At 37.4% G+C, this 14,366-nt stretch overlaps 1 protein-coding gene and 1 long non-coding RNA gene across 2 annotated transcripts in view; one reads left to right on the top strand and one right to left on the bottom strand.

The window, feature by feature from the left end:
- Nucleotides 1-14,366, top strand: part of LOC132539414 (uncharacterized) — a 51,154-nt gene that overhangs the window by 15,797 nt on the left and 20,991 nt on the right. The gene's annotated exons all lie outside the window — the stretch shown is intronic.
- CLEC9A (C-type lectin domain containing 9A) lies at nt 5,275-12,861 on the bottom strand. Its single transcript, XM_060194379.1, has 5 exons — nt 12,498-12,861; nt 10,923-11,003; nt 7,939-8,090; nt 6,194-6,315; nt 5,275-5,857 (listed from the first exon to the last, which is right to left on the bottom strand). The coding sequence occupies exons 1-5, from the start codon at nt 12,586-12,588 to the stop codon at nt 5,725-5,727; spliced, it is 579 nt and encodes a 192-aa protein (XP_060050362.1). The 5' UTR covers nt 12,589-12,861; the 3' UTR covers nt 5,275-5,724.

The following is a 14,366-nucleotide window of genomic DNA, read 5'->3' as shown; positions in this document are numbered from 1 at the left end:
CATCAAATTAAAAAGCTTCTTCACAGCAAAAGAAACCACTACCCAAACCAAGAGACCCCTCACAGAATGGGAGAAGATCTTTACATGCCATACATCAGATAAGAGTTTAATAACCAACGTATATAAAGAGCTTGCCAGACTCAACAACAAGACAACAAATAATCCCATCCAAAAATGGGGGGAGGACTTGGACAGAATATTCACCACAGAAGAGATCCAAAAGGCTGAGAAACACATGAAAAATTGCTCCAAGTCTCTGATTGTCAGAGAAATGCAAATCAAGACAACAATGAGATATCACTTCACTCCTGTGAGAATGTCATACATCAGAAAAGGTAACAGCAGCAAATGCTGGAGAGGGTGTGGGGTCAAAGGAACCCTCCTGCACTGCTGGTGGGAATGTCAATTGGTCCAACCTCTGTGGAGAACAGTCTGGTGAACTCTCAGAAGGCTAGAAATGGACCTACCCTATGACCCTGCAATTCCTCTCCTGGGGATATATCCTAAGGAACCCAACACATCCATCCAAAAAGATCTGTGTACACATATGTTCTTGGCAGCACAATTTGTAATAGCCAAAACCTGGAAGCAACCCAGGTGTCCAACAACAGATGAGTAGCTGAGCAAGCTGTGGTATGGAATACTACTCAGCTGTAAAAAATGGTGACTTCACCGTTTTCAGCCGATCTTGGATGGACCTTGAAAAAATCATGTTGAGTGAAATAAGTCAGAAACAGAAGGATGAATATGGGATGATCTCACTCTCAGGCAGAAGTTGAAAAACAAGATTAGAAAAGAAAACACAAGTAGAACCTGAAATGGAATTGGCATATTGCACCAAAGTAAAAGACTCTGGGGTGGGTGGGGAGAATACAGGTCCATGAAAGATGATGAATGACATAGTGGGGGTTGTATTGTTAAATGGGAATCTGGGGAATGTTATGCATGTACAAACTATTGTATTTACTGTTGAATGTAAAACATTAATTCCCCAATAAAGAAATAAATTATTAAAAAAAAAAGTCAGTGGCATCCCTCTATGCAAACACTAAGCTAGAAGAAATTGAAATCCAGAAATCAATTCCTTTTACTATAGCAACAAAAGAAATAAAATATCTTGGAATAAACCTAACAAAAAAATAGTTTATTTATTCAGTCATTCATTTATTATTGTAAGCACAGTGTGCTTACAAATTCTGAAGAAACTGCAGCAATTATCAAATGAGGAACATGGCATTTCTTGGTAGATCCAGGTTCTCCAGGGTATATAGTAAGCTTTTCTTTTCCTGAGGATATTGAGCCAGCTCCTAAAATTTATCAACAGGAAGCAGGTCAACAGCCTTGTAACAGCAGGAAGTGTGAGAAGCATAATGGAAGCCTTTACTTTGGGAATATAAACAGATTATGTAATAAATAGAAGTAAATTGTCTTAAGGTTAGTCTAAATAGCTGGGAGGCAAACCCTTTATAAATGGATTCATTTGATTTTATTTATTTATTCTTCTAAAGGCATTATTTTAAATTACATTTATTTTATATTAAATAAAGAGCTAGAGAAAGACACAAATGCCTGAGCACTATTCAGCTCTGTCATATAGTGGTATTGGGGATTGAACCTCAGAGTGTCAGAGCCTCAGGCATGAATTTTTTTTTCTTTTTTTTGGTTTCTGGGTTATTGCTGGGGCTCAGGGCCAGCACTACAAATCCACTACTCCTGGTAGACGTTTTCCCAGTTTACTGAGTAGAATAGAAAGAAACAGGAGGGAGAGAGAGAGGGAAAGAGAAAGAGAGACACCTACAGTCCTGCTTCACCACTTGTGAAGAGTCCCCCTTGCTGGTGGGGAGTGGTGGGTGGAACCCAGATTCTTCAGCAGTCCTTAGTCTTTGCATAACTATTATGCTGTCTCCCCAACCCTGGATGCTTGTAATTTTAAAAGCATACAAAATGCAGCATATCCTGGTCTAAAAAGTAGTAGCGACTTTTTAATAAGGTTCACTATCTGAAAAAAATGTTTCACATTGTTGGTATTATTGAAGAAATATTACTAATGTTTTCTTTTTTTTACATATGTAATCTATTTTGACCACATTGTATGACAATTGAAAGCTAGATTTTTGTTTTTCCTCCCTTCCTTCCCTTCTTTTTCCTTTTTGTTAAGGTGATAGGGTCTCTTGCATGCATGTTCCATCATTCCTATGATGGCTATTATTTTCATTCATTTTTTATTACAGAGAGGGAGAAAGAGATGCACAGAGAAACAGAGGCACCACAGCATCTGAGCTTTCCTGGGGCCATACTTCTCCTGTGGGTACAGAAATTCAAACTCAAATCATGTCTGTAGCAAGGCAACCATCCTGCCTAATGAGCTATCTCCCAGTCTCTTCAGTCCCCCCGCCTTCTGTTTTCAAAAGCTAACTTGGAACTCAATCTGATGGATCAAAGACACTTAATTCATTCTTGGTGGGACCTGGATATAGACTTGGCTATCTGGATGCAAAGGTCCAATCTCTTGCACTTATAGGCACTTCACTGTCTTGAAAAGTGCTTTGATATTTGAGGTCAAAGTAGGGTGCAGGAGAATAACTCCCACCTATAACATCTGCATGGACAGCACCACCACCACTGAGGAAATTTGTAGTAACTGATACCTGCTGCATGCAGATAAAATTCTGACTTGTAAATATTGCTTCACATGTAGTTGTACAATGACATCAGATGGAGGATGTTTGCTTTTTACTATACTGTGCTTTTCTACAGTTATTAAATACTTCCTATCTTTTTTCTAAACATAGCTCCATCACATACTTTGAACACAAACAGTCCTTACAGCTATACATTGCTATTGTTTCTTCTTTATTCCAGGTTCTTACATTCAGCTGCTAACTGTGAATACCTAAGGAAGGGAAAATGGATTTTTTTTTTTTAATTTAAAAATCTCTGTTCTGTTGTACACTTATGTTTTACAGTACAGTTGTTGACATTTGGGTACAGTTTCTCATCTGGACATGGTAGGCATTGGCAAAAATTGTACTTTTTTTTTAACCATTCTCCCTTTGTGAGTTCCACAGAAAATAAGAAAATCTCTTTAACTGGAAGTTCCCACTGTTTATACTCCAGGTCAAAAGTAAGTAAAGAAACGTGTGCATACACACACACACACACACACACACACACACACACACACAAACACTTCCCTTCCCTAAAGGACCTTCTCCTTCAATGGTCCCTTTTTTTTTTCCAATAGAAACATCATTTTAGTGATTCCTAACACCTCTGTGAATTAAGTATATTTTGCTTTATTTTTCTAAGCAGTGTCTTCACTACAAGAAAAAAAATGAAAATCTATAATTGTTTGTCGAGTCATGAAAATGAAAGGATGCATACAATTATACTAAATTTAACAAAAACTTAATGTGAATCTACTCTACAGATATTTCTCTAGGGATGGTAAGTGGTAGACATGTAATGTACTGCCGGGATAGCCTGAGGGTACTTCTTCCTGAGCTAGTGCTCTCTGGGTTGGAGAGAACTCAACTGGAGCCAATCCAGGCTGCTGCGTGGGAGAGGGATCAGGAACTCGTTCCGCACTAACTTCGCAGGAGATACACTCTGGAACTCTCGGAGCCGGAAAGCAATTTCCAAGTGTCTTTAATCAGAAGAGCAGCTGTTTTTATACTCTCCAAGTAGGGTGGAAACAGGATGTGATATAGAGAGGGTGGAGAGAAAAGTGACTGGTGAAAATCAGAGTGTGACAAGGAGGGGGCGGAGCAGGCGAGAATCCTATCACTGAACCACCAATGCCCTGGAGGGAGTGTGGTGCTTTATGTAAATGTAAAAGTGATTTATGTAAATAGACCAAAGCTTTGAATGGGATTAAATCTATCCCTATATAGGCATATGGTTAAGCAGAAGCCAGGGGGAGCTGGCATTCTATCCAACAATGTACAAGCAATTTATGCTTTTTTTTTTTTTTTTTTACATCACAGGAAAATGCCATGTCTACTGGCTACTAGGAGCAAGATGATCTATGCTCTAGATGGGTATAGATCTCAGATTCAGACTGTCAACTAGTTTAACTGGGGATACCCACTAATTACAACTGTACTCTCCAGAGAGTTTCTGATATTTTATATATAAACTCTGTCTTATCATGTATTATCTCCTGCAGCTTTCTTCTCTGGGAAGTCAGACTTCTTCCAATGTAGAAATAAAATCCGTGATTGACTGTAGACAGCAATAGCAAGTATAGAAATGATTTTAAATGCTTAGCAAAATGTTGCTTTCTCAGCAAGGTATCTCTAGGGCTGATGATCTTACCCTCAAACAATATTTTGAACCAAGTTCTCTCACTTCATATGCAGACAGTTGCAATTAGAAGTGCCAAGTGCTTGGAGTTGGGTGGTAGTGCAGAGGGTTAAGCGCAGGTGGCACAAAGCACAAGACCTACTTAAAAATTCTGATTGGAGGGAGTCGACGGTAGCGCAGCGGGTTGAGCGTACATGGCGCAAAGAGCAAGGACCGGCCCAAGGATCCCGGTTCAGACCCTGGCTCCCCATCTGCAGGGGAGAGTTGCTTCACAGGTGGTGAAGTAGGTCTGCAGGTGTCTCTCTTTCTCTTCCCCTTCTCTCCCCATTTCTTTCTGTCCTGTCCAACAATGACGACATCAACAACGATAACAACAACAACAGTAAAAACAAGGGCAACAAAAGGGAAATAAATATATATTTTTAAAAAATCGAAAAAAGATTCTGATTGGAGCCCCCAGCTCCCCATCTGCAGGGGAGTCACTTCACAGGCAGTGAAGCAGGTCTACAGCTGTCTATCTTTCTCTCCTCTCTGTCTTCCCTTCCTCTCTCCATTTCTCTCTGTCCTATCCAACAACGATGACATCAATAACTACAACAATAAAACAAGGGCAACCAAAAGGAATAAATAAATATTAAAAAAAAAAAAAGATGTGCCAAGTTCTAACCTTGAGAGTTTAGACTATAGGACATGTGTATAGTAGGACTGTAAGTGAGTGGTGGGATGACTTGGAGAGGAAGGAGGGAACTTTATAGCTCTCCTTTACTGAAGACTCATTGACAGCTTTCAACTTGCATGGAGTTTGGAGGTTCATTTCTCCAGGCCAAATCTGCCAGCCTAGGTTACACATCATTATCTTCTGAGTTGACCACCTATAGCCCTGTTCTCCCATCCTGCCAGTCAAGACAATATAATGCCTGGAAACCTTGCAAAGCACACAGGAAGACATGGCAGACAGTGAGTCTGGAAGACAATGTTTGTTTGTTTATTTAAAACCCGTTATGTAATGTCTCTGCATCATCTCCCCAGTTACTTGGATTTCAGTTTGGAGTTTTTAGTTCCTCTGGATAAAACTCAAATAGAAGGAAAGGGAGAGAGGGAACAGGAAGGGAAGAAAGGAGAAAGGGAGGGAAGAAAGGAGGAAGAAAAGAAAGAACCAATGGAAATGCCTTATTATTATTTCAGTTTTCAGCTCTTCAGTGTTTGTCCTCTGTAGCTCTAAATCAGTATTATTGTTGGCAATTTTAACAATGTCAAATGAATTTTTATTTCAAGAATACTTTCAAGTATGAATGAAAAAAAAGAAGAAATGAAAATTTTGAGCTCAGGCAATAAGTTTTGTGAGTTTATTTCTACTTATTAGAGTTTTTTTTTTGTCAGGTTTTCCAAACAGAGACCATGCATTAAGCATCATTTCTTTCAGAAAAAGTAAGAAAACATATTCTTCTCACAAATAAAATATTTCCAGTTGGTGCAGTTACTAGAAGAAAGGAGATTTCTTGAGAGGTACCCACACATCAGGTCACCTGACTGGGATCTCTGTTTTGGCAACCTGGAGAGGAAAAGCTGAAGTTAGTCATGGGAAGCTCAATGATGTGTTATTACAACTATAGAGTATAACTTTTTCTTGTTTTTTGTTCTGTCTTAATATGACATACTCTGAGGGGAAGTTCTCTTTTAATAAGTGTTGTTTTATTTCAATATAAACGCTAATATCATTCTAACAGTCTTTATCTTAACACACAAACAAAAACCATGGACTTTGATAATAACCAAATTGTTTTGTTGGTTATATCACTTGGGGTAAATAAAAACTATTAAATAAAATAAACTTCTGAATTCTGTTATGGTTTGACTTTTCCTTATAGCATTTCTCTCAGAGACTTACAGGTCATGAGGAGGGGAGGAGCCATCTTGCCAAACCCAAGGTTGACTGAGTCCTTCCTGAGATAGCCCCACCCAGTAGCCAAACTCATGTTTGATGGTCCGTAGGCTTCTAGTGACAAAGACCTACAGGAAACAAAACCTGAATAGTGAATCAGGAAAAGCAACAAGAGACTCAAGAAATATAAAAATTTCTCGCCATAAATCAATAGGAATTTGTGAGCTGGAGAGAAAAATTTTAAAGGGAGTGCATTACAAATTTCCTTCTATTTTTAAATACTAGTGAGATAGAACTTCAGTGATAGTTGAGATTTGGAACTATATTGTCATAATCTTATCATCCTGTAAACCACTGTTAAATCACTAATAAAAAAATGAGAGATAAGGATGCTGAAAAATATTACTTGTTAATAATAGTTTTAAGAGATTCAGAATTTGGGAGATAGTATATGACAATCTGGGAGGTGGTGCAGTAGATAAAGCACTGGATTCTCAAGCATGAGGTCCCGAGTTTCATCCCTGGCAGCACATGTACCAGAGCGATGCCTGGTTCTTTCTCTCTCCTCCTATCTTTCTCATAAATACAAAAATTCTTTTAAAAATTATATTCTTCTGACCCCTAATTCTATAAGGAATCAAAAATATCTTTGACAACATAAGCCATATAGATCATTCTTTTGAAATATATTTCAAAAATGAGAAAAGCTTACAGCAGCTACTCAGCTATAGACATATTTTGTTAGAAGCATATATATATATATATATATATATATATATATATATTTTTTTTTTTTTTACCAGAGCACTGCTCAGCTCTGACTTATGGTGGTGTAGGGGATTGAACCTAGGACTTTGAAGCTTCAGGTATGAGAATCTCTGCAAAACCATTATGCTATCTACCCTCCCTCCACATTACTATCTTTTGTCATCAATTTTGTATAGAAAAGTAGTGGAAACTTATAACTGAGATAAATTAGTTCAAGTTGCCTTAGTTTATTGAATAGTTTACCAAACTGTTCTTCTATTATTCTTGTAATAATAAACTTTGAAGGGGTTGGGCAAAGGTACAACTGGTAAAATGATATATTACAGTGCACAAGGACCCAAGTTCAACCCCCTGCCTCCCCCCTGCAATGGGGAAGATCCATGAGTGATGAGGTAGCACTGCAAGCCTGTCTCTTCCACCCCCTTCTTTCTCAACATCCCCTATCCAAACACATCTTTATCCATTTCATTTTTTTAAATGCTTATTTCATAGACCTTTTTTATTCCATTATATATATCAGATAGGTAGGTTTCTTAGTGTATAGAATACAAGACTGTAATACATTAGACACCAGGTTTGATCCCTGACAACAAATAAGTCAAACTGATACTTCAAACACCATCTTCTACCCCCCTAAATCTCAATAACCAAGAAACAAAAAAATGCATTTATAATTTATCTATATGCTGCAATGGATTAACATGTCAGAAAATAAAGACTATTCCCCTTACCCCCGCTTCTTTCATAGTAACAAAGATAGAGCTAATATGTACTAATATGTTTCTGTATTAATAACCCATTTTCTCCTATTGAAGTACAACAAAGAATATTAATTTTGCTTTAGAGTCTTCATTCAAAAATATATTACTATTATAAGATATTAAGGGGGAGACTTCCAAAGGAGTGGTCATGAAGAAATTTTATCTTATGAAAATCAACCCATTCTTGTAACGGGCTTTTTAGAATGATATGAAACGGCTTACCATTTCTTCTTGACTGTCTATTTGTAGAAGATTAGCATCCTCTTTCAAGCATTGATCTTTACTGGTATTCCAACTTTTCCATTGTTCAAACACAAAGTAACAACTTTTTCCATTATGAGTCCAGTTTTCCGGGCAAGGGTTTTGAGTCTGAGCTTTGAACAAACACATTTTTACATCATTATTGCTATGTAAATATATTAATAGGAATCTTCTCAAAAGAGTCCCTTGATTAGCCTCCAGTGAAGGTGAACACTTATCAAATGACTCAGATGATTTGGACTTACCAATTTTAACTTTTCTGAAAGTAAATATATTAACATTTGTATGACTCTTTCAGCTGCAATATAGGTCTCTTAAGAATTAGTTCAAGATAAAATTGACTTAGTAATCACTCTTTTCTTTTTTATAAAGATTTATTTATTGGGGCCATGTGGTGATGCACCATGTTACAATGCTCAAGGATCCGGGTTCGAGCCCCTGATCCCCACTTGCAGGAGGTCAGCTTTTCAAGTGGTGAAGCAATGCTGTATGTGTCTCTCTGTCTCTTTCCCTTTCTATCTTCTCCTTCCCTCTCAATTGCTGGCTTTCTATCCAGTGAATAAATAAAGATAATTTTTTTAAATAGAGTAAATTATAATGCTTAATAAGTCTTACAGCACCTTCCTTAAGAAAGACCGACACCCATGTTCGGGGGGAAGCAATTACAGAAGCCAGACCTTCCACCTTCTGCACCCCACAATGACCTTGGGTTCATACTTCCAGAAGGATAAACAATAGGAAAGCTATCAGGGGAGGGGATAGGATACGGAGTTCGGATGGTGGGAACTGTGTAGAGTTGTACCCTTCTTATCCTATGGTTTTGTCAGTGTTTTCTTTTTATAAATGAAAAGAAAAAAGAAAAAGAAAGCATGCACAAAAGAAGGATACTGAAGTGTATAAAAGAGAACCATGGAGCAAGAATTTAACCATTGTTTTATGGAGGGAAAGACACAAAACTTTCAAAATTAATTTCTAGAGAGGCTATCCATTTTGACTAACAGATTTTATTTATTTATTATTATTATTATTTTTTTTAACCAAAGCACTGCTCAGCTCTGGCTTATGGTGGTGTAGGAGATTAAACCTGTCACTTTGGAGCCTTAGGCATGGGAGCCTGTTTGCATAACCATTATGCTATCTACCCCTGCCCTATTCACAGATGTTTCTTATCAGTTTTCATGACCCAAATATCTAATTACTTAGATTTCTTCAATAACCTTGTTTAGAATCCATAATCAATATCCTGACTACTGTTAAAGTTATAGCAGCAATAGCATTGACAATGGACATCAAAGGGTTGATGAATATGTTGGATTTGGATGTTTCATAATGCTTTTAGTCAATGTTTGATTAAAGATAGGCCTCACTCATGTTTTCAGTAGTCTTGTTACATTTAAACACATTTTTGGACACACCATGATTCTTTAGACCGTTTGTCTAAGTTTCAACTGGAAAAAGATATAGTAGATATTTTTTTTCTTTTACTGGCTAGTATCTTTATTATTTTTTTGTATTGCTACCAAAGTTATCGCTGGGACTTAATTCCAATTAATCTATTGCACCCGACAGCCGACAGCCTTTTTCTTGCTCCCTCCTCTCCCCTCCCCTTCCCTTTTCTTCCCTTCCCTACCCTAACCTACTTGCTCTTTTCTCCTTCCTTCCTTCTTTCTTTCCTTCTTACCTTCATTTCATTTCATTCATTCATGCATGCATTCTTTCTTCCTTCATTTCTTATAGAAACAGAAATTGAGAGGGGAGCAGAGGCGATAGAGAGGGAGAAAGAAGACAACTTTTTACAGTACTGCTTTCCTGTGAAGTAACCCCCTGCAAGTGGGAACCAAGAGCTTGTTCACAAGTACTTGCACATAGTAACATATGTGCTCTATGGGGTACACCAACAATCAACCTTGACAGTCACTTAAATGGGACCCATTTAATACTCTAAAGACTCATTAGACAGTCACTGAGTATTTGACAAACTTTATGACCTGTGGGAATACACTTCTCTGTTAAAAATGTTTGCAACAAATGAAGTTGAAATAATTTTATAGAATTTTAACGAGTTGAAGTTTGCCTTGTTATAATTTTATAGTGACTTCTCTAATGTTTTCAAATAAATTTTCTTCTCAGTCACAGAAAGTTGAATATAAAGTAATATCTACATTAAAGGCATGAGGAAAAATGCTACAATCAAAGAGGCGATTAAAACCTGAGTGATGGAATAAAATATAGGCTGTTGGTTTTCTGTGTTTTTAGAGAGAGTAAAATGAGGGCCAAATTCAAATTGGGTCTCACACATGACAAAGCAGCTTACCACCCAAGTGAGCTGTTTTCTTGGCACTCAGCTTTATTTTTCTTGTTGGACCTACAAACTTCACTGATTCCATGTTGGCATTTGTTTTGCCATATATTTTCTTAATCTGCATTTTTTGGAACCCAGGTATTTTCCACATGGCAAAGATACATACATATGATCGAACCAAAGAACAGCCTAAGATGATGTTTCTCCTATGACTAAATTTACAGAGAATAACATGGGTTTTTTGCTTCTTTGGGGGAATACCTAATTTATATCTAAGCAGAAATTGGGTTTGTACCCAGGTAAATACCTGAACTCAAGTTTCCTGTCAGGTTTAGACAATATTTCATTTGAAAATCAAATTTTTTCTTCCATCGTGTGAAGTTCAGCAACATCATGTCTTGTTGGATGAGTTTTTCATGCTGTTCTACTGTGATAGCGGACAACTGGAACCCTTCAAATAATAACAAACATTCCTAAGAAAATGCTAATATAACAAAACCACCAATTGATCTTTGAATACAGAGTAAAGAGGACAACAGTCTTCTTACACTGCTGTTCTTATATAATAGTATAAAAAAGTTCTATGTAGATAATATATCAAGTAGACACATAGATTACTTGGAAGATAGCCTTTTGTACTTACACTTGAAACCCAAGAAAATGGAGGCTGCTGAGGAGCCTATGAAGACTATACATAAAACCGCTATCAGCAGACACCATGTTCCTAATTAAGGAATAAGGACAATGAAATTGAGTTAGAAAAAGATGATAAAAGTGATGTACCAGGACAAAACTAGACTGAGCAAAAGAAGCAATTAGTATTGTTCATTCCTTGTTAAGGCTATGGTCTTGAGAGCTTGTTTGGAGGTTCTACCAGGGGAGTGCAGCTACATATATATATACACCCCCGACCGAGACCGGTCCATCTCTGTTCAGGGAAGGCCGTCCTCTTCGACTGAGAGTGCAGCTTCAGGAGGGACGCATATGGAGCGGTGAGGGAGGAAGGGGACACCTGCCTAGCCAGCCAGATCAGCCGAATCAACCCTGGCAATCAATGGGGTGACAGATGTCGCAGCCAGATCGCCCTCACATCCAAGGCTATGGTCTTGTAACCACATGCAGTGACTAAAAAAGAACTCAAATTATTTGAAATGAATGTACTTTATAATTCGGGAGCCATCTAGAGTTCAAAGGGTAGCTCAGCCAGTAAGGCATGTGCCTTGTGTATTACACAGCTTGCAAAATAACAACAACATCAACAATAATAATAGTTATATAATAAGTTGAGATATTGAGTTTTGAAACAACTAAACAGATTCACTAATATATGCCTCTTACTCTTTTTTAAAATTTATTTATTTACTTATTTACTGGATAAAGACAGAAAATAAGATGAAAGAGGAAGAGAGAAAGAGAGACACTTGCAGAATGGTTTCACTGCCTGCAGGTGGGTATCAGGTCCTTGAGTTTCTTAAGGTGTGCGCTCAACCAGGTGCACCACAGTTTGACCCCTTTTATGCCTCTTATTCTTATTTAATACTGCAACATTATTGACTAGTTTTTTAAAAAAAAATACCTTTATTTATTTATTGCACAGAGACAGCCAGAAACTGAGAGGGAAGGGAGAGGTAGATAGATACATAGAGAAAGAGACAGAGAGAGACAGAGAGAGAACGAGAGAGAATCCCCCCTGCAGGTAGGGACTTATTGACTAGTTTTATGTAGTTTTTTCTATCAGTCTTTTAGAAATTTCAGTTATAAGCCCTTAGCTCTATAATATTGAAACAATAGGAAACTAATATAAATAATAATGATAGAACTGATCCCTGTACCACACGCTGCAGATTGATGAAATTCTGCCAGTTTATTTTAGCCAACACCTTCTATTATTTCTCGTTCTTAGCATTTTATGCAAGAACTGAATTACAATTTATTTCCCTTCTTTTACAAATCCAGGAACTCTTTCTTTTCCAAAGAGAGAACCAGAGAGAAAATATAGCGTACTGGTCAATTCCTTAGTTCTTACCCCTTTTCCATCTTATTTATTCTTTCTCCATTTCATTTCATATTTCAATATTAACATCTTATGAATATTATGATACTTTTAAGTGGGCCATTTCAGGTTAGCTAGCACAGGAACAAAAATTATTAACAAATTAACAAAAAAAAAAATTGCAGGAACTGCAAAGACTTGGACTAAATTATTAGAACTGGTTACCTGAATATTTGGTAGAAGACTGGTGTTTCTGATAGATGTTTTGTGTCAGATTGTCCCATTGCAGAGAAGTGTATGTTTCTTCCTCCTGCATGTCTCAGATACTTGGATGAAGAAGACCTTCTACACTGGAGAGAAAACAACTCCTTTTGTAATTAGGAACAGGCTTGTAAAAGAACTGAAGTTGAATACTTTTTTTTTTTTTTTTAGCACCTGTGGGGAAATATGTTGGGCTTTAAGGAATAGAGCAGATGCATCTTCATCTAGAAAGTGGAAGTTTTTGAAATTTAAGCCAAAGCACAATGCGGTAAAGAAGGAAATGAGAAAGAACTAAACTCCAAATGGCCAATGGCAGAACATGTGAGTGTTGTGATTGCCCAAATGTGGTAGATGCTGAAGGTGATAGTGCTGGGCTACGGTTAGGATAAACAAGATATAAGTGCAAAGAATGCCCTTATATTTGATAGATGACAGGAGCATGGAGTAACCTAGAGAGCAAATAAATGTGGACAGCTCACACTGGGCAAACCTTGATGTAAAATGTTGTAGATTACTGTGTGAGGGAAGGGGTAGATAGCATAATGGTTATGCAAAGAGACTCTCATGCCTGGGACTCCAAGGTCCCAGGTTCAACTGCCATGCACCACCATAAGCCAGAGCTGATCAGTGCTATGGTAAAAAAATAATAATAATAAAGAAAAAGAAGTAATAAATAGATTACTGTATGACCTTAAACAAACAAACAAACAAACAAACAAAAAAAAAAACAAGGAAAAGATATCTCTAAAATAAGTTCCCATACTAAGTTAGGACAACATAGCTGTTAAACACAAAATAAAAGCCCTTAGATACAATAAGGGTTTCTTTCTCATACACACAACACCTTAACTCCAGTCATCCTTGCTAGTGCATAGTTTTCCTTCAAATGGGACTCAGGCTCCTTTTATCTTGTGAGATATTGGGGATCCTCTTATTTCTAGTCACTGGGAGGGAAAAGAGTAAAGAAAATGATCATTTGCTTCTTGAAAGTCATAAACTAGAAGTAACCTGCATTCATCTTCACTAATCTCATGGCCACATTTGAATCTAAAGTTGGACCTGATAAATTTAATTTTTTCTTTGCCTAGTTGACAAACTATTCGTGATGACTTTAATTTAGAAGAGAAACATGAATTATTTAGTAGATAGATGGACATTTCTGCCACATCCTGTGACTGCATTGGTACTTGAGAAATCTGATACTTTAGTCATCATTCATATATTGGCCAGTTGATTATTACAACCAAAGATTATGTTGGGATAATTTATAGTCTGTATATTTCAACAATCTGCAAAAGTTGCAATGTTCTCTTCTATTTCAGCATCTGATTGCATCAGTCATTTATCTCTGTAACTGAATAAAACAAATGACACACTCAAGGGACTCAGTGACCTTGGGGCATTTTATTTTAGTTATCTTTTACTTTTAAAAATTTTAGGAGTGAGATGGTGTACAGATACTTTCACAGGGAGAAGACAAACTAATAACTTTCCCATTCTCTATCTCTCTGGGAGTATGGACCCAGGGTCCTTGTGGGTTGCAGAACGTGGAAGGTCTGGCTTCTGTAATTGCTTCCCCACTGAACATGGGTGTTGACTGGTTGATCCATACTCCCAGTCTGCTTCTCTCTTTCCCTAGTAGGGTGGGTCTCTGGGGAAGTGGAGCTCCAGGACACATTGGTGAAGTCGTCTATCCAGGGAAGTCTGGTTGGCATCATGTTGGCATCCAGAACCTGTGGCTGAAAAGAGAGTTAACATACAAAGCCAAACAAATTGTTGAACAATCATGGACCTAAAGGCTGGAATAGTGCAGATGAAGTGTTGGGGCGGGTT

This window comes from Erinaceus europaeus, chromosome 7 (genome assembly GCF_950295315.1).
Source record: "Erinaceus europaeus chromosome 7, mEriEur2.1, whole genome shotgun sequence".
NCBI lineage: Eukaryota > Metazoa > Chordata > Mammalia > Eulipotyphla > Erinaceidae > Erinaceus > Erinaceus europaeus.
Note: the sequence above shows the minus strand (reverse complement) of the source record. Positions and strands in the feature narration are given on the sequence as shown.